The sequence below is a fragment of the Macaca mulatta genome, chromosome 1 (genome assembly GCF_049350105.2).
Source record: "Macaca mulatta isolate MMU2019108-1 chromosome 1, T2T-MMU8v2.0, whole genome shotgun sequence".
Taxonomy (NCBI): Eukaryota; Metazoa; Chordata; class Mammalia; order Primates; family Cercopithecidae; genus Macaca; species Macaca mulatta.
Window position 1 is genome coordinate 23,323,468 of NC_133406.1, and position 19,897 is coordinate 23,343,364.

Sequence of the window (19,897 nt, forward strand, 5' to 3'; positions counted from 1 at the left end):
CGAGGAGCATCTGTAATGTGATCCCAGTTTGTCATTTTGCTGTTGCACACTGGACTCAGATGGAGTTTTGTAAGGAAGCTCAGTACATAAAGGGCGCTGTGGTTGAAGTGCAGAACTGAGAGCTCTGCCTTTCAGTGCCCTACTTCCCCACTCACTGCACTTCCAGGAAACCCTAGGGCTTGGCAGAATCCAGTTGGTAAAGACTGCTTAGAGAATAACTCTTACAAGCTAGTCCCTTGTCTTGTGGGGAAAAACTTGGCATAAGTATTTCTACCATTAACTACTAATCTATTGGCAGTGTACATTCCAAACAGTCCATTTATGTGTATAAGGGAAACACATGCTGAGTTTTGCTAGATGAAAATCAGACAGCCATGCCAGCCTATAAATGCCTAATTGAGCCATAGTGAACCTTAAGTATTCCCACCTTCAGGTGCCTGTGTGCCCTTGGGCAAGCTTATTAGCCTCCCTAAGCCTCAGCTTACACAGCTGTAAGTTGGAGATAATGAAAATACTTATCTTATAAAGTTCGTGAGGATCAAACGGTAATGCATGCACAGTGCCTACCAGGGGTCTTGTAGCCACGCAAATTGTGGTAGGAAGCACGAGAGCCACCTGCTGGTGTAGCTCGTTCAGCAAAAGTCAGCAACCAGGTTATCTTCTTTATGTTCTAAGGACCCACAGTTTGCCCAGTTTTCTGTTTCATCCCTAGTAACACTCGCCTCCAAAGATGCTCTCCTAACTTAATAAAAAACTGAGTAGTCTCTCAGTTCCTTTCCTCTTAAACAGCACTATCCAACAGAACCTTCTGACATGATGGAAATATTCTGTCGGCACTGTCCAATAAAGTGTAACCCCTACCCATGTGTGGCTGAGCTCAGTGTGGCTAGAGCAACTGATGAGTTGAATTTTTAGATTTAAGTAGATGCATATGGCTAAGGCTACTATACTTGGATAGTACAGCTCTTAAAGCAGCACTTTTCAACCTTGGCTACCTGGTAAGCTCATCTGGGTGCCTTTTAAGAATCCAGGCCAGGCGTGGTGGCTCATGCCTGTAATCTCAGCACTTTGGGAGGCCGAGGCAGGTGGATCACCTGAGGTTGGGAGTTTGAGACCAGCCTGACCAACTTAGAAAAACCCCGTCTCTACTAAAAATACAAAATTAGCCATGTGTGGTGGCGCATGCCTGTAATCCCAGCTATCGGGAGGCTGAGACAGGAAAATTGCTTGAATCCAGGCTTGAATCCAGGAGGCGGAGGTTGCAGTGAGCCGCGATCGTGCCGTTGCACTCCAGCCTGGGCAACAAGAGCGAAAGGAGTGAAACTTCATCTCAAAAAAAAAAAAAAAAAAAATCCAGATGCCCAGATCAATTAAATGAGATTCTTGGTATTTTCAGAGCTCTCACTGGGCAATTCTAATGTGCAGTGAAAGTGGAGAACCATTGCTCTAAAAGCAGTACTTGGCAGACTCGTGCTTATGAGTCACCCGAGGATCTTGTTAAAATGCAGATTCCGATTCATAGGTCTGAAGAGGGAAATGAGAGTCTTCATTTCTGTTTTTGGAGACAGGGTCTCACCCTGTTGCCCAAGCTGAGTGCAGTCGGGCATGATCCTAGCTCACTGCAACTCAAACTCCTGGGCTCAAGTGTTCCTCCTGCCTCAGCCTCTCACGTAGTTGTGACTACACATTTGGGCTGCCACACTCCTTTTTAAAAAATTTATTTGTAGAGATGGGGTCTTACTATGTTGCCCAGGCTGGTCTCAAACTCCTACCCTCAAACAATTCTCCCACCTTGGCCTCCCAAACTGTTGCGATTATAGGCGTGGGCCCTAAATGTCCTTTAAGTGTTCTTCTAAGAGGGAGGCAAAGGGAAGTTTGACTACACAGGGAAGAAGGCAGCAAGGGCAGGGAGAGATTCTGAAGATGCTAAGCTGCTGGCATCTAAGAGGAGGGGGATACGAGCCAAGGAATGCAAGGAGTGCCGCTCTAGAAGCTGGAAAAGGATTCTCTCCTACGGCCTCTTCAAGGAGTGTGGCCCTGACAACTTCTTGGTTTTGGCCACGTGAAACCATTTTGGGATTTCTGACTTCCAGAACTGCAAGATAATAAATTTGTGTTGTTTTAAGCTGCTAAGTTGGCGGTAATTTGTTATAGCAAGCATAGGAAACATATACTGGGTTCAGTTCTAGGAAACAGAGAGGGTAGCAGAAAGCACAGGAATTGGAGACTCACACCTGGCTTGAAGTTGCCAACTTCCAGACTTGCTGATGTGGAAGACAAACGGTTTTTCCTCTGCTCTCATACAACAATCAACACAGAAGACTTCTGTGACCAAATGTTGGAGTTTTCTGTTCACACACCAAGCAGGCAAATCAGTTCTGCAGTGGACACCAGCTGGGCATCCTCCAATTCAATTCTCACTATCTACCTGGAGATAGCATCAGATCCCACAGGTTGAGGGCTCAGTCCAAGACTGCCCCTGACTCCAACCAGCTGCAAGTCCAAGCTTCTGGAACTCGACTGACTGGCTTCAAGTTGAGGTTCGATTAATTTGCTACAGTGGCTCACAGAACTCAGAAATGCATTTACTAGTTTATTACAAAGAATATCCTAGGCCAGGTGCAGTGGCTCATGCCCATAATCCCAGCGCTTTGGGAGGCCGAGGTTGGACAATCACTTGAGCCCAGGTGTTCAAGACCAGCCTGGGCAACATGGTGAAACCCTTTCTCTACAGAAAATAGAAAAATTAGCTAGGCCTGGTGGCACACACCTGTAGTCCCAGCTACTGGGGAGGCTGAGAGGTGGGAGGTTCACTTGAACCCAGGAAGGTCGAGGCTGCAGTGAGCTATGATCACACCACTGTACTTTCATTCGGTGATGTGACAGAGCGAGACCCCGGGTGATGGAGTGAGACCCTGTTTCTGGGAAAAAAAAATGTATTTTAAAGGACACAAATAAACAACTAAATGAAGGGATACATACAGCCAGGTCTGGAAGGCTCCCAAGCACAGGAGCCTCTGTTCCCGTGGAGTTGGGGTGCACCACTTTCCTGGCACATGCACGTGTTCTTATTCACCTTCCTGTAAGCCCCCACATGTTCAGCTCTCCAGAAGCTCCCTGAAGCCTGTCCTCTTGGGCCTCTTAGACTTCATTAGAGAGGCATGACTGAAACACGGACACCATGTAGAAATGTGACTGGATAAAGGGGTATGATATAATACAAAGGAGGCTGAGTGGGGAAACCCAGCAAGGCCTGTCTTCAGATTCCTGGCTTCTCTGTGTGGCATTTTTTCCTGCAGGACAGCAGGCAGGACCCCTTCTGAAATGGGAGTGTTAGGACCCGTAATCAGAAAAGTGGTGGAAGATTGGAGCCCTGCCTTGGGCAGGTGAAAAGGAGGACAGAAGGTCAGAGAGGGACATTCTGTTTTCTGAGGCCTGAAGTACCCCAACATTATAACAAAAAACTATACCAAGGGAGTTATGAGCCAGGAACCATGGATGAAAAGATACATAATTTTATAGAGAGGCATAAAATATCACACTTGCCTGGGACCAAGATGTCTCCAAATCTGTTTCTTCATTTGAAAATCACGGATAATCCCTTTCTTAGGCTTAGTGTGAGTAATAAATGAGGAGTGTAGCAGTAGGAACACAGTGAGTACTTAAATATTGCTTCCCTTTCCCCTGCTGTTTTCTCTTGCAGAGGTGTCTAATCATTTGGCTTCCCTGGGCCACACTGGAAGAAAAATTGTCTTGGGCCACACATAAAATACACTAACGATAGTCGATGAGCTAAAAGAAAAAAAAAAAAAAAAATCGCAAAAAAAAAATCTCATGTTTTAAGAAAGTTTACAAATTTGTGTTTGGCTGCATTCAAAGCTGTCCTGGGCTGCATATGGACCGTGGGCTGCAGACTGGACAAGCTTGCTTTAGAGGGACTATCAGAAACTTATCTTCTTCCAGGCAGCTCCTACTGCTTAAGGTGCACAGGATCCCCTCGGACACAGGGTAAGATAACGCTATTGGCTTTGTCCAGTATCACATATGTATCCTCTGTGCAAAGAAACACCAAGAAAGGCTGATTTGGTTGTTCTTATGCTCTAAAACTACAGTACTTGCTCATCATAATACAAAACTAGATCCAGGCCCAGTGACAACAAGCATCCCTTATCTCTGACTACTAAATTAGCTATGATTTATAAACTCTTCTCCTGAAAGGAAGAGAAGGGGGCAGAGTGAGGCATGACTGCAATAGTCTGAAAAGCCACAGTGATCTGACAACTCTTCAGGGACAGGCACTGCTTATCCAGGTGAGAATGCACATGGAGCCTGAATGCTTACCTGGACCATAAAAAGTTCATCACTGCAACCAAACCTGTCCTTTTGTTCTTACTGCAAAGATCAAATCCCCCTGCCTTGTGCTTTTAACATCAGCCCTATCCTCTGTCCTCCTATAACCTCAAGATATGTTTAGTTTCAAAACACGAAAGCAAAAGAATTAGCAGTGTGATTTATTTTAATTTCACCATATTACATTAGCGTACAAATAATTTGTACATTTAAAGGGTAGCTCTGCTGGTGTAAGACAGCAGGCTGTAGTTCAAGGACCCAAGATAGGGAGATAGGTTTCCTCTATTGCAGTAGTGAACAGAGACAAAGTAAGCACTAGGCAAGTTAACATTCACACAGAATTTGACCCCGTCTATTATCTAATCCCCTCCCTATCCCGGTTATCAGCTTTCTCAATGAAATGACAAGGGGATACAGCTTAAAAGAGTCAATGAGTTGAAATCATCTCTATTGATTCTACCAGGAACCTACAAAGGAACAAGGTGTTTTTTTGTTGTTGTTGTTGGTTTTTTTTTTTTTTTTTCAAGACTAGTCAAGTGAAGCAGTGGGAATGGGGAAGGAACAAAGAAATCTAGAAACTGGTTGTGATCAATTAGTTGTAAATACCATTGCACTTGGATCAGCCAGGAACAAGTTCTTTGAAATACGCCAGAGAATTAACATTGTCAGTGGGCCAAATGTGTGGAAGATGTATTATCCCAGTCCCGTTTCCTGCTCTCTAGAAGTATGTTACTGGCTCTTAAAAGATTTCACAAAAATATACTTTGAGGAGAATGCCAACTTTCTTGATTAGTATCTACAAGGCACTTAATGCACATTTTCAGTGACGAAGCTGATGGAGAGAGAAAGAGTAACATGAACCATTCTCTTATCCTGAATGCCAAAATTCTGAATTTAAAAATAACATTCAGTTGTACTGCCTCTGTAAACAGGGCCAATTCGCATCATTCCACAGCCTGGCCATGTCAGTAGGTTTCACTGCAGGTTTTCAAAAAGCAGATTCCACATCACCCATCTCCACACACACAGTCTTCAGTTGTGAATAATATTCAATTGTCACACGGCCGTTCTCTCTGCCAAATCCTGAAAGGAGGAGAAGCGGTCAGGTTGAGCCATCACTACAATAGTCTGAACAGTCACAATGATCTTCAAAGATAAGCACTGCTAATCAGGGCTAAGGAAGAATATAGAACCTAAATGTTTTGGAATAAAGTCCTCAATCCACATAGTAGTTATGAATGGAGTTAGGCATGGGGAAAATGACCCACTGGCCTTTGGGGATGGGGACAGGGAAATATACAGGTCTTCTTTCTTACCAATATGAATCTTAATTTCAGGTATCTACTGTTCTGGGTTGAGGTCTGAAAAATGCTCAGATTTTGTATCAAGTGTTAAAGGCAATCTCTACAACAATCAACCTGACACCCTTGAAAACTGATGCTAATTTGAAACTTAACTCTACACAATAGGCTTATTCACCATTTCTTATATACCTGTAAGAGCAAACTACTAACTTAACCTACCCACTCATGTTGGGGAGGGGGCACTGAAGGTCCCTCTGATTACTCAGAGTCCAAGACACTGCCCAATTACTAGTGGATGAAGTTACTGTGCTAAAAGGGTAGTATCCCACCCTTGGCCCTGCCTGTACACCCTGCGCTAGACTTAGGCAGGCTCTGCCTTCTAAGGGCAAGGCTGAGGTCCCAAATATGTGCATTTCCAGGAAGCACCACTCAAATGGTTATCACACGCAAAGGTCCTGGGAAGACCTCACTCTGTGTTTTGTTGCTTTCCACATCCCCTCAGCACACAGCTGGTCAGGCCTGTTGGGCCAGGTGCTGCTCTGCACGTCTGGTCATCTTTCTCGCTCTCTCATTCGACATAGCATGGTCTGGTCCAAAGGAAAGGGAAAGTTAGCAGGCCCTCCAAAGGCCTAAGCTGCTGATTCCAAACAAATAATTCCCTGCACTGAGGGACTATCAGAAACTTAACATGTAACATTGTATGTTACATGTTGTTAAGATGGCACCTTGGTTCCCACCTGCACTTGTGCCTGTATGTACGACGTACCCCACGGGGACAAATAAGACTGTCAAATTAACACCCACCATCTCATCAGTGTTCATCAGAGTTTATATATTTGCCAACACTGTGATGGCTGTAAATATTTCCCACAGAAACTAGAGGTCAGACTCTTAGAATGATGCCTCAACAAAGCCCAAACCAATTTTCACTCTAGAAGAACAGCATGATAAATATGTAAATGAATATTTACAGGCAACAAACTCCAAAGGTTCTGGCTATACTCCTCCTGATGCCTCAAACCCTCTCCTGATATACCAGACTTATAAATTTGTATGTTGTGGTAACATATGTCTGACTATAGAATAAACGAAATGAATGAGCAGTAGCTAAGGAAACACACTCCCGTATGCCATCGAGGGTAATGAAAACGATAATAATTGATTGCTTAATGATAAATTTAAAGATTTTAATTTGATATAACAGAGGAAACAAAGTTACTGAGATATTACTTTAGAGACACTTTACCTAAATGGAATCTAAAACCTCCACAGTGGATGATGATGGACATCCTGATACGGAACCCCTAAGGGAGTGATTTTATTTTATGCTTACAGCAATCACAGGCTGTGCAGAAAGAGTATTCTACCCACCAGACAAACCTTTTTGAGATATCTATCAGCAGTTCACAAGCCAGGCTATATGTCAGAACCCTCTGGAAAGATTTAGGGAGTGTTGGGTAGGGGAAGATGCTTGACTTCCATTCCCAGAGACTGCCACAGTGGATCTGGGAAAGGACCAGGAACCTGTATTCCTCAGGTGATTCTTATCTGCAGACAGGTTTAGGAATACTGGTTTGTAAGGTCTGCATTACGACCTATCTCTAGAGACCTGGTTTGCATTCACACCTCCCAGCTCCTCACCTGACTTCTTATATCCACCAAAGGGCAACTCCACTGGGCTGACATTATAGTTGTTAATGAAGCACGTTCCAGCCTGAAGCTCAGCTACCACTCTATGAGCCCGCTGGATGTCCCTATGAAGAAAAAAAGAATGTGTGCATTATTCAAAGTTTCTTAGTCTACTACTTTAACAGGAAAAGTTACACTGCCAGTTCTAGGGTTCTCAAATCTTACTAAATTCTCATTTCTTCAAAATGTTTTAAAATCTTTGATCATCCAGGCAAAACAGACATGGATTGGATTTTATAATCCCAAGCACAAGGCATCTTTAAAATAAGTAACAGCAACAAGGGTGCCCAAAATTCAATGGGAGAAAAACAGTCTTTTCAACAAATGGTGCTGAAACAAGTGGATGTCTACATGCAAAAAATAACAGTGGAGCCCTTTCTTACACCATACACAAAAATTAACTTAAACGCATCACAGACCTAAAAATGTCAGACTGAGAACTATAAAACTCTTTGAAGAAAACAGAGGAATAAATCTTCATGACCGTGGGTCAGGGAAAGATTTCTTAGATTATGACACCAAAAGTAACTGACCAAAAAAAACAGAATTGGAATTGGTCAAAATTTAAAATTTTGTGCTACAAATAAGACTATCAAGAAAGTGAAAAGAAAACCCACAGAAATGCAAATAAAAACCACAATGAGATACTACTTCACACCCACAAGGATGGCTAAAATAACAAGGGCTGGTGAGGATGTGGACAAATTAGAACCTTCATACGTCGTTGGGAGGAATGTAAAATGGCGCTGCCAATTTGGAAGAGTTTAGCAGTTCCTCAAAAAGTTAAACATGAAGTTACCATGTTACCCAGCAATTCACTATTAGATATACATCCAACAGAAATGAAAATATATGTCCACACAAAGGCCTGTACACATATGTTCACAGCATGATTATTCGTAATAGCCAAAAAGTGAAAACCACCCAAATGCCTGTAACAGATGAATGGATGGACAAAAAGTGGTCCATATCCATACCATGGAATATTATTTGGGAATAAAGTACTGATAAATACCACAACACAAATGAACCTTGAAAACATTATGCTAAGTGAAAGAAGCCAGTCACAAAAGAATACATACTGTATGATTCTATTTACATAAAATGTTTAGAATGGGCAAATCCATGGAGAAAGAAAGCAGTTTAGTGGATGCCAAGGGCTGGGGGTGGGGAGTAGGAATGAAAAGCAACTGTTAAGAGGCACAAGGTTTCTTCTTGAGATGAAAGCGTCCTAAACATAGACTATGGTGATGGTTGCACAATTCCATGAATAAACTAAAAACCACTGAATTGTACACTTTAAGTGGGTTAATTGTACAGTATGTGCATTATCCCAGTAAAGCTGGTAAGAAAAAAGAACAGCACATTGGAGTTACCCACCTTTCTAACTGGAATTTATATGAGGGTGGAAAAGTAAAGTAAGAGCACTTAACCTGCTCAGTACTCAAATCAAAAGAGCAGCTCCTCAATCTTTCCTTCAAAGCTCAAAGGGAAGCAATTACATCAGGTCCTCAAGTGAGACTCGGGCTTTCTTCCCAAGTTCCTGACCACAAAGTTATAAAAAAAACAAAAAAAACAAAAAAAAACTGGAACTTTATGTATCACCAAAGAAATAGCATAATTCCAGTGTAAAGCAGCTTTAGCAAACTGCCTTCTACTGCCAAAGACAAATCAAAGTTTGTATAAAACTAAGCAATCTGCAATTGGTTTCAAAGAAATTGCACTCCCAAAGCATTTTCACAAAAAGTGAAAACAACACTTGGGTTGTTTTCACTTTTTGGCTATTATGAATAATCATGCTGTGAACATATGTGTACAGGCCTTTGTGTGGACATATATTTTCATTTCTGTTGGGTGTATATCTAGTAATGAATTGCTGGGTAACATGGTAACTTTAGGTTTAACTTTTTGAGGAACTGCTAAACTCTTCCAAATTGGCAGTGCCATTTTACATTACAGTAGAGGGTAAGTTTATGCACAAAGATATTGATCACATTACTGTAATATTTAAAACTGGAAACAATATCCTAAATATCCAACCACAGAAGAAATGGCCACATAAGTTATAATGCATTCCAACTAGGAACTACTATAATGCCATTAAAAATTATGTTTTTGAAGAATACTGCCCACAATTTATATACTTACAGGTTTCTAAATTCCTTGACATGTGTGTTTTCAAAAGACATCTAACCCAATGCTTTACACAGATCAGAATCTTAAGTGTTTATTAAACGAGCTCAATTTAAAACTCAATAGCAGGGTTCTCTGGCCATTTACAGCAAACTACAAAATGCTGCTTTCGTGTCTTCTGACTTAACCTGAAGCAAATAGAAAGTGCTGATGGCTCCTATGAGGGCAAACTAAAGTGAGAGAATAACATCAATTACATATCTAAGCAGATACTGCAGCCCCACTCCTTCAAAACTGCTCTCAGTGTCCCACTCCATATACCTGGTAAAGACGCCAGCTGCTAGTCCAAAAGTGGTATCATTGGCTCTTTCTAGAACCTCAGCTTCAGTGTCAAATGATAAAATGGACATAACAGGCCCAAAGATCTCTTCTTTCACACAGGTCATGTCATCTCTGCAATTAGCTGCAAACATTAAAATAAAACCTCCTGAGTAGCTGGGACCACAGTGTGCACCACTACCCCCAGCTAATTTTTTGAAGATGGGGTTTCACTATGTTGCCCAGTCTGGTCTCAAACTCCTGGGCTCAAGCGATCCTCCTGCCTCAGCCTCCCAAAGTGCTGGGATTACAGGAGTGATCCACCACACCTGGCCCCAATATTTTAAATTTAACAATGTATTGTAGGCTGGGCGCGGTGGCTCAAGCTTGTAATCCCAGCACTTTGGGAGGCCGAGACAGGTGGATCACGAGGTCAGGAGATCGAGACCATCCTGGCTAACATGGTGAAACCCCGTCTCTACTAAAAAATACAAAAAAAAAACTAGCCGGGCGTGGTGGCAGGCACCTGTAGTCCCAGCTACTCAGGAGGCTGAGGCAGGAGAATGGTGTAAACCCAGGAGGCGGAGCTTGCAGTGAGCTGAGCTCGCACCACTGCACTCCAGCCTGGGCGACAGAGCGAGACTCCGTCTCAAACAAAAAAACAAACAAAAAAAACAATGTATTGTAAGCTTTTCCTATTTATTAAATATTCATGTAATAACTGCAACCTAATTCATGGGATGGACATTAGGTTTTCAGCTTTTAAACATCAGTGGTCCTTTTTAGGGGGGTTAAAGGTTATATACTGCATCAAATATGAAGTGGTTAAAAACTGACACCACTATCAACCTTAGGGGCAAAAACCAGCTTAATTTATCTTCAAATAAGATGTAAGGAATTATACAACATGGTTCAACCTATATATAATTGTCTAAAGCCTACAAAACTACCAACATTTTTGTAGGGGATACTAATACACATTATAAAATGATAGAGAAAAGCATAAGAATGATAAAACAACATTGAGAATAGCAGTTATCTCTGAAGTAGGAGGGAAGTTGATGGGTGGGAGTAGGACGACCACATACACCTTGATTGTCAAAACTAGATTTCTAAGACTGAATGGAGGTACTAAAAATTATTAAACTATGTAATTTCTAAAAAGATTAGTATATTATCTGACAAACTGGTTTTATTATATTGATGACTGATACAGTTTGGATGTTTTTCCCCTCCGAATCTCATGCTGAAGTATGATCCCCACTGTTGGGAGGTGGGGCTTAGTGGGAGGTGTTTGGGTCACAGGGGCAAATCCCTCATGAATGGCTTGATGTCCTTCCCATGGTAATGAGTGCATTCTTGTTCTGTGAGTTCACACAGAGCTGGCTGTTTAAAAGTGCCTGGCGCCTCTCTTGCTTTCTCTCTCACCATGTGACTTGTCTGCTCCCCTTTCACCTTCCAGCATGACTGAAAGCTTCCTGACACCTCACCAGGAGCAGATGATGGTGCCATGCTTCCTGTACAGTCTGCAGAACCATGAGCCAAACAAACATCTTTTCTACTTACCCAGTCTTAGATATTCCTTCATAGCAATGCACAATGTCTAACACAATGATCTACAGGTCACATGAAAAACATTCTTTATTTTCTCAAGGAATTAATTATTTCATTTTTTTAAATCAAATAGGCACTTTCACATTTTGAGCTCCTTGCTTCCAGAACAATAGTTGTGGTCCTGGATAAACTAATACATATGGGTGCCCTAAAGGAGGGGCACACAGAAGGCTTCGAAGATAATGGAGTAGTTCTACTTCTTAAACTTGGGTAGTAGGACCACATAATTTGCCAGCCTTTGCTTTACACCATGTACATATTTTATAAATATTCATCTCTATCTATTCGGTATTTAATTCAAATCATCTAAAAGCAAACAAAAAGAGGACATACTTAATACACAAGGTCTCATGTAATATCCATCCTTTAATTTGGGATCTTCAGGTACATATATATCTCCACCACATAACACTTTAGCACCCTGCCGAAAAGGAAAAAAATATTTTGCATTACAAATACAACCCCAAAATGCATTCCTGAAATGTTAATTGTATCCCAAACAAACTCGTACTTAGTCTTCCCAGTGCAGGTACAAAGCAGAACACAGCCAGGGATGCTAATAGTCAAATGAATATTAACATGAAAAGGGCACAAAGCAAGTGATTTAGGAGCAGTATAATCTTCCCCAACCCCACCCTACTGCCAATTATTTCTCACCTGCTCCTTTGCCACTTTAACAAACCCAAGAACTCGCTCCAGGTGTGGTCGGTTGATGAGTGGACCCATCCTTGTATCTTCCAGAAGGGGATCTCCAATTTTAATCCTTTGGGTCTGTTTCACCACTTCCTCTGTAAATTTATCAAGAATTTCTTTCTGCACAAATACTCTTGTGCCATTACAGCAAACCTAAAGGACAAACACAAGACATTAATTTCTATGTGTGTAAGGAGAAAAAAGGCAAAAGGCAAAAGGAACACAATCTAAAAACTTTAAACCGAAAAGAGACACTATACATTTTTTTAAAGGGTATTTCCATTTCTAAAAATTGTCTCCATACTGAATAAGAAGGATCACACACGTAATTGTGGACATACCACTCCATAAGCAAAATCTGCCCTTTGAGGTAAAAGTTAGTTCTTATTTTGCTTGTTTAAATTTTGTTAAGGCCATTACTAGATACATATAACCCACAGCAGCTCTCCTACTTCCTTGTATCAGGGTTCAACCTGGCTGTATATTTTAAGAATGGAAGGGAACTGAAGAGTAAAACTGTATCAAGAACTGTGGTCTTAAATCTAATTGTTAAAAAAATTTGTCTCTGTAATCACTATTTAGACCCTCCTATAGAAAGGAACATAAACACTGTTCAAATGCTATAAGAACACAGAACAGAAAAGTCCAAAAACAGATCCAAGTGCTCATGGAAATCTAGTCTATGATAAAGGCAAAAGCTAAACCATTAGGACAGAGATGGACTAAATAAATGGTGCTAGAACAAATCATCAGTAATGTGGAAAACATTAAATAAGATACATATCTTACATCACACATAAAGATAAACTCCAAACGTATCAGGAATCAAAATATAAAATAAGAAATCAGGGCACAGTGGCTCACACCTGTAATCCCAGCACTTTGGGAGGACAAGGTGGGCGGATCACTTGAGCTCAGGAGTCCAAAATCAGCTGGGGCAACATGGCGAAACCCCATCTCTACAAAAAGTACAAAAATTAGTCGGGTGTGGTGACATGCACCTGTAGTCCCAGCTACTTGGGAGGCTAAGGTGAGAGGGTCACTTGAGCCCAAGAGGTCAAGAATACATACAGTGAACCATGACTGCGTCACTGCACTCCAGCCTGGATGAGAGAGCGAGACTTTAAAAAAAAAAAGAGAGAGAGAGAGAGAGACAATACTGGTAATTCCTCTAGGTGTAGAAAACCTAGGTGTAGAAAAAGGTTTTCTATTATCTAAAATCTAGACACAGTTAAAGAAAAAAAACTGGTAAATTTGACTACAGAAAAACAAAAACTTTATGTATGGCAAATACCTTAAACTAAGCCAAGACCATTAAAAAATTGGAATAAAATTACTTGCAACATTTATCTCAGATAAAAGGCTATTATCACTAATTTTAAAAATCTCTTAAAAATTAATGGAAAATCATATTTCATAGTATAACACACCAAAAATGTGAATTTTATTATATGTGAATTTTGAAAAAGATGTTCAATGTCATTCATAATTGTAAAAACTGAAATAGGTTGGGCATGGTGGCTCAGGCCTGTAATCCCAGCACTTTAGGAGGCTGAGGCAGGCGGATCACTAGAGGTCAGTAGTTCAAGACCAGCCTGGCCAACATGGCAAGACCTCATCTCTACTAAAAATACAAAAAAAGTGGCTGGGTGTGGTGGTGCATACCTGTAGTCCCAGCTACTCGGGAGGCTAAGGTGGGAGAGCTACTTGAACCTGGGAGACGGAGGTTGCAGTGAGCCGAGATCGTCCCACTGCACTCCAGCCTGGGTGACAGGGCAAGACTCTGTCTCAAAAATAATAAATAAATAAATAAACAAACAAACTGAAATTAAAACTATACTGAGATACCACTTCTCATCTATCTGATAAAAATTTAAAATTGTGACTATATATGCTGTTAAGAAAGGCTATGAGGAAATAGGTACTCGTGCATCGTTAGTCAGAATGTTCCTTTTGCTGCCTGACAGCTGCCATCATGGGTTGCATGTACGCTTCCGGGAAGGGCCAGTCCCAGTCGGCTTTGCCCTATCACCGCAGCGTCCCCACTTGGCTGAAGCTGACATCTGACAACACGAAGGAGCAGATTTAAAAACTGGCCAAGAAGGGTCTGACTCCTTCACAAATCGGTGGGATCCTGAGAGATTCACATGATGCTGCACAAGTAAGCTTCTTGAGACGAAGAGAAGGGATAAGGATGCTAAATTCCATCTGATTATGATAGAAAACCAGATGCACTGTGTGGCTCGATATTATAAGACCAAGTGAGTCCTCTCTCCCAACTGGAAATATGAATCATCTACAGCCTGTGCCCTGATTACATAAATTTGTCTATGTACTTGAGCAATAAAATAATTGCTTAACTAAAAAAAAAAAAAAAGAATGCAACATTTCCTTTTAGAGAGGGATTTGGCAATGTCTTATAAAATTACATATGCAGTCAACATCACTAATCATTAGGGAAATGCAAGTCAAAAGCACAATGAGATACCACTTCATACCCATTAGGATGACTATTATCAAAAACAAAGCAAGCAAAAAAATAAGAAAATACATGTGTTGGCAAGGATACTGAGAAATTGGAAACTCTCCGCATTGCTTATAGAAATGTAAAATGGTGCTGCCATTGTAGAGCACAGTACAGTGGTTCCTCAAAAAATTAAACACTGAATTATCATGTGATCCACTTATTTCACTTCTGGGTATACACGCAAAAGAACTGAAAGCAGACACTTCCACTATAGATATCTGTACATCAATCTGTACACAGCAACATTTTCACAATAGCCAAAAGGTGGAAACAACCTAAGTGTCCACAAATAAAAAAATGGATAAACGAAATGTGGTATGTATGTGTGTGCATGTGTGTGTGTGTGCTGTGTGTGTATACATATATACAATGGAATATTATTTAGCCTTAAAAAGGAAAGAAAATTTTGACACATGCTACAACATGGATGAACCTGAAGATATTACACTAAGTGAAACGAGCCAGACATGAAATAATAAATATTATATGATTCCACTTATAAGAGGTACCTAGAATAGTCAAATTCATAGAGACAGGAATTAGACTAGTGGTTACCAGAGGCTGAGGGGAAAGAGAAACAGACTTATTATTTAATGAGGTACAGAGTTTTCAATGTGGGGTGATGAAAAAGTTCTACAGATGAATAATGATGATAGTTGTACACAATGTAAACGTATTAAATGTCACTGAACTCTACACTTAAAAATGGTTCCAAAAGGCCAGGAGTGGTGGCTCACGCCTGTAGTCCTAGCAGTTTGGGAGGCTGAGGCAGGAGAATTGCTTGAGCTCAGAAGTTCAAGACCAGCATGGGCAACATGGCAAAATCTCATCTCTACAAAAAATACAAAAATCAGCCAGGCGTGGTGCCACATGCCTACAATCCCAGCTACCCAGGAGGATGAAGTGGAAATATCACTTGGGTTTGGGAGGTCGAGGCTGCAGTGAGCTGGGATGATGTCACTGTACTCCAGCTTGAGCAACAGAGTAAGATGCTGTCTCCAAAAAATAAAAAAATTTTAAAAATACACACGGTTAAATTGGTAAATTTTATGTTATGCTTTACCATACACACAAAAAAATCATCACAATATATAAGGAACTCACACTATTTAATTGCAAAAAAAAGAAAAGAAAAAACCTCTGATTACAAATGGGCAAAAGACCTGGATAGACATATTTCCAGAAACATACAAATGGCCAAGAAGTTTATGGAAAGATCCTCCACATCACTAATCATCAGGAAAATGAAAATCAAAATCACAATGAGGTATCACCTCACATCTGTTAGCATGGTTATTATCAAAAAGATAAAAGATAACAAGTGTTGGTGATGATGTGGAGAAAAGGGAATCTTGGTATACTGCTGGTGAGAATATAAATTAGTATAGGCTGCTCTGCCTATGGAGTAGCCATTCTTTATTCCTTTACTTTCTTAATAAACTTACTTTCACTTTACTCTATGGACTTGTCTTGAATTCTTTCTTGCACAAGATCCAAGAACCCTCTCTTGGCGTCTGATCAGGGCCCCTTTCCAGTAACACCTTTCTGGCAAACCATGGAAGGGACAATACTGAGGAGACCCTCCCAACCCAAAAGAAACAGACTGCAGCACTGACTGGCCAACTTCGGATATCACCTTTTGTTGGAACTCAGAGTTATAAGCGACCCTCACCCTGACACTTTCTGACTGAGCTCTTCTCTACCCTGAATACAAGAGACCCTAATAATTAGGCAGGAATATCATCACCCCTATTCAGCATGAAGTTTACAGAAGATGGATCTTTGTCCCTCTGCAACCCTTAGGATTCAGGGTTCTTTTATAAAAGGGAAGGGGGAAATGTCAGAGGTGTTTGAACGAGAGCAACTTCATCTTAAGTAGGGGCTGGGTAAAATAAGGCTGAGACCTACTGGGCTGCATTCCCAGGAGGTTAGACATTCAAAGTCACAGGATAAGATACGAGGTCAGCACAAGATACAGGTCATAAAGATCTTGCTGATAAAACAGGCTGTGGTAAAGAAGCCAGCTAAGACCCACCAAAACCAAGATGGCGATGAGAGTGACCACTGGTTGTCTTTGCTGCTAATTATACACTAATTATAATGCATCAACATGCTAAAAGACACACCCATCAGCACCATGACAGTTTACAAATGCCATAGCAATGTCATTTTACCTTATATAGTCTAAAATGAGGAGGCATGAATAACCCACCCCTTATTTAGCATATGATAAAAAAAATAACCACAAAAAGGGGCAACCAGTAGCCCTTGGGGCAGCTCTGCCGACGGAATAACCATTCTTTAGTCCTTTACTTTATTAATAAACTTCCTTTCAAAAAAAAAAAAAAAAAAAAAAAGAATGTTAGTAGTATAGCCATGAAGGAAAACAGGATAGAGGCTCCTTAAAAAATTAAAACTTGGCTGGGCACAGTGGCTCACACCTGCAATCCCAGCACTTTGGAGGCCGAGGTGGGCAAAACACCTGAGGTCAGGAGTTCGAGACCAGCCTGGCCAACATGGAGAAACCCCGTCTCTACTAAAAAACAAAATTAATCAGGCGTGGTAGTGCATGCCTGTAATCCCAGCTACTCAGGAGGCTGAGGCAGGAAAATCACTTGAACCCGGGAGGCAGAAGTTGCAGTGAGCTGAGATCGCGCCATTGTACTGCAGCCTGGGTGACTAAGTGAGACTCCAAATCAAAAAAAAAAAAAAAAATTAAAAATAGAACCATCCTATGATTCAGCAATTCCTCTTCTGGGTATATACCAAAGGAAATGAAATCAGTACCTTAAAGACACATCTGCACTCACGTGCTCAGTGCAGCATTATTCACAATAACCGAGATAAGGAAATAACCCCATTGACAGATGAATGGATAAATTGTGATACATATTTAAAATCATGCCAGGCATGGTGGCTCATACAGGGCGCGGTGGCTCATGTCTGTAACCCCAGCACTTTGGAAGGCCGAGGCAGATGGATCACCTGAGCTCAGGAGTTCAAGACCAGCCTGGCCAACATGGTGAAACCCTGTCTCTACTAAAAATACAAAAAAATTAACCAGGTGTGGTAGGGCATGCTTCTAGTCCCAGCTACTTGGGAGGGTGAGGCAGGAGAATTGCTTGAGTTCCATAGGTAAAGGTTGCAGTGAGCCGAGATGGCATCACTGCACTCCAATTTGGGCTACAGAGTGAGACTCCATCTCAAAAAAATAATAATAAAATAAAATCACAATTACATCACAATTATTTTTAGTGTTCTCTCTATATCTGTACAAAGAATATATACATAGTACAGACTATGTAGAATATTCTATATATTTATTCTACATATGCTATACTATATGTATTCTTTGTGTGCGTGTATATATTCATCCACACACACACATAGCAAAGAAAGCAAAGTACAAAAGAGTACCTCTAATGTGCTACCTTTTGTGTGTGAAAGAAGAGTAAGAAATATACAAGTACCTATTCATTTGTGCAAAAAGAACCACAGGAAGAAAAACCAGAAACAAATCAGACTAGCTACCCAAAGGAGATGGATAAAACTGGGTGGGGAGGTGGTACTGGAAACAGAGCAGACAGGATGGGGAGGAGTAACACTTCTAAGTGTCTGTTTTGTAAAATTCTGATGTTTAGAACTATGTTTGTGTTTCGCCTAATGAAAATAAAATTTTAAAATCAGCAAGGATGGGGAAAATAAAACCCAAATGAATACAAACACAAACAAATGAATCTGTTATTTTAAATGAATATCATAACCACACTGAAGGAGGGGGAAGGAAGGGTAGAACTGACCCAAGTAACTTTTGAACATAGTATTTTGACTATACCCTCTGGCTAAATATAAAAAGAACTGTAAAAAAATTCTGAGCTCTAATTAGAAGGTTTATTTTCCACAGAGGTATGGATTTACAAATCTGAAACTGCTATTATTAGAATACTACGTGTATTCTATGATGAGCAATTACATAAACATATTGTGGATAATGGGAGTCCAATTTCTTACTGTCAGAGAAGAAATACAAATATGGAAAGGGAGAAGGCAGAAATGAACCCTGTGGTATTCGACTGCAATTAAAAGTATCTGGATGAACTTATTTTTATGTAGATAGACAGATACAGAAATAGATATGTGCAGAGACATATACACAAATATGTATTTCCCAGCACTGGACTCTGAGAGGGCCTAGAAGCAATGATACCACAGTAGCAATAAGCACACCTGGCACTGAGATCTTGGTTTCTAAATACCATTCACCACTAAATGGAACCAGCACTTTTGGTCAGTACTGCCATCTTCCAGTAATTCATCAAAATGAAAAACACAGGGAAAGAGAAAAAGTACCCAGTATATGTTCTCCAGGCCTTTTAGAAAACATGGAGTTGTTCCTTGGGCCACATGCATGCAAATCAATAAGAAAGGCAATATTGTAGACATCAAGGGATGGGTACTATTCAAAAAGGAATGCCCCACAAGCATTACCAGGGCAAAACTGGAAGAGTCTACAATGTTACCCATGTTGCTGGCATTGTTGTAAACAAATTAAGGGCAAAATTCTTGCCAAGATAATTAATATGCACATTGAGCACATTAAGCACTCTGAGACCCAAGATAGCTTCTGAAATGCATGAAAGAAGATCATCAGAAAAAGAAGCAAGCTAAAGAAAAAGGTACCTAGGTTCAGCTGAAGCACCAGCCTACTCCACCAGGGAAGCACACTGTGTGAGAACCAATGGGAAGGAGCCTGAGCTGCTGGAACCTATTCCCTATGAATTCATGGTATGATAGGTGTGAAAAAATAAAAGATCTCTGGACTGCAAAATTGTTTCTCTTTATTGAGTAGAGAAGTGTGGTGTCCTCTCCCCTCAAAAAAATATTTAAAGCACATTTTAATTGTGTCCCAACTCACTGTGTAATTTCTTTACTGTTCAGAGTTAGCGTTTTTCTTGCTGAAAGATGTGAGGTGGCTTATTGTGCAACAAATTACTCAACTGGTTACAAAACAACAAGATATTATTTATGAAATACTTGTACTGGTTTGAAGGTAGTCCTTCTAAATAATCATAAAATAATTTACAAAAAATAAAAAAACAGGCCAAGCATGGTGGCACATGCCTGCAATCCCAGCACTTCGGGAGGCCGACGCACGTGGATCACTCGAGCCCAGGAGTTCAAGATCAGCCTGGCCAACACAGTGAAACCCCGTCTCTACAAAAAACACAAAAATTAGCTGAATGTGGTGGCATGCTACATCAGAGACTGA

General features: G+C 40.8%; 1 protein-coding gene and 1 pseudogene across 2 annotated transcripts in view; one reads left to right on the forward strand and one right to left on the reverse strand.

Moving 5' to 3' along the window:
- Positions 1–4,498: 4,498 nt before the first annotated feature.
- The window catches only part of ALDH9A1 (aldehyde dehydrogenase 9 family member A1), a 40,593-nt gene continuing 25,194 nt past the window's right edge, over positions 4,499–19,897 (reverse strand). The window contains exons 7-11 of one of the 2 annotated variants that reach the window (XM_015125478.3): positions 12,066–12,254; positions 11,742–11,829; positions 9,798–9,939; positions 7,296–7,408; positions 4,499–5,433 (exon numbers count right to left, since the gene is read on the reverse strand). In XM_015125478.3, coding sequence (XP_014980964.2) covers positions 5,339–5,433; positions 7,296–7,408; positions 9,798–9,939; positions 11,742–11,829; positions 12,066–12,254 — 627 coding nt within the window. In that variant the 3' untranslated portion in view covers positions 4,499–5,338. Of the gene's footprint in view, positions 7,203–7,295; positions 7,409–9,797; positions 9,940–11,741; positions 11,830–12,065; positions 12,255–19,897 lie in introns of both variants that reach the window. The other variant, XM_077998992.1, reaches the window with a different exon arrangement.
- On the forward strand, positions 13,950–14,423 carry LOC114678985 (small ribosomal subunit protein uS15 pseudogene; annotated as a pseudogene).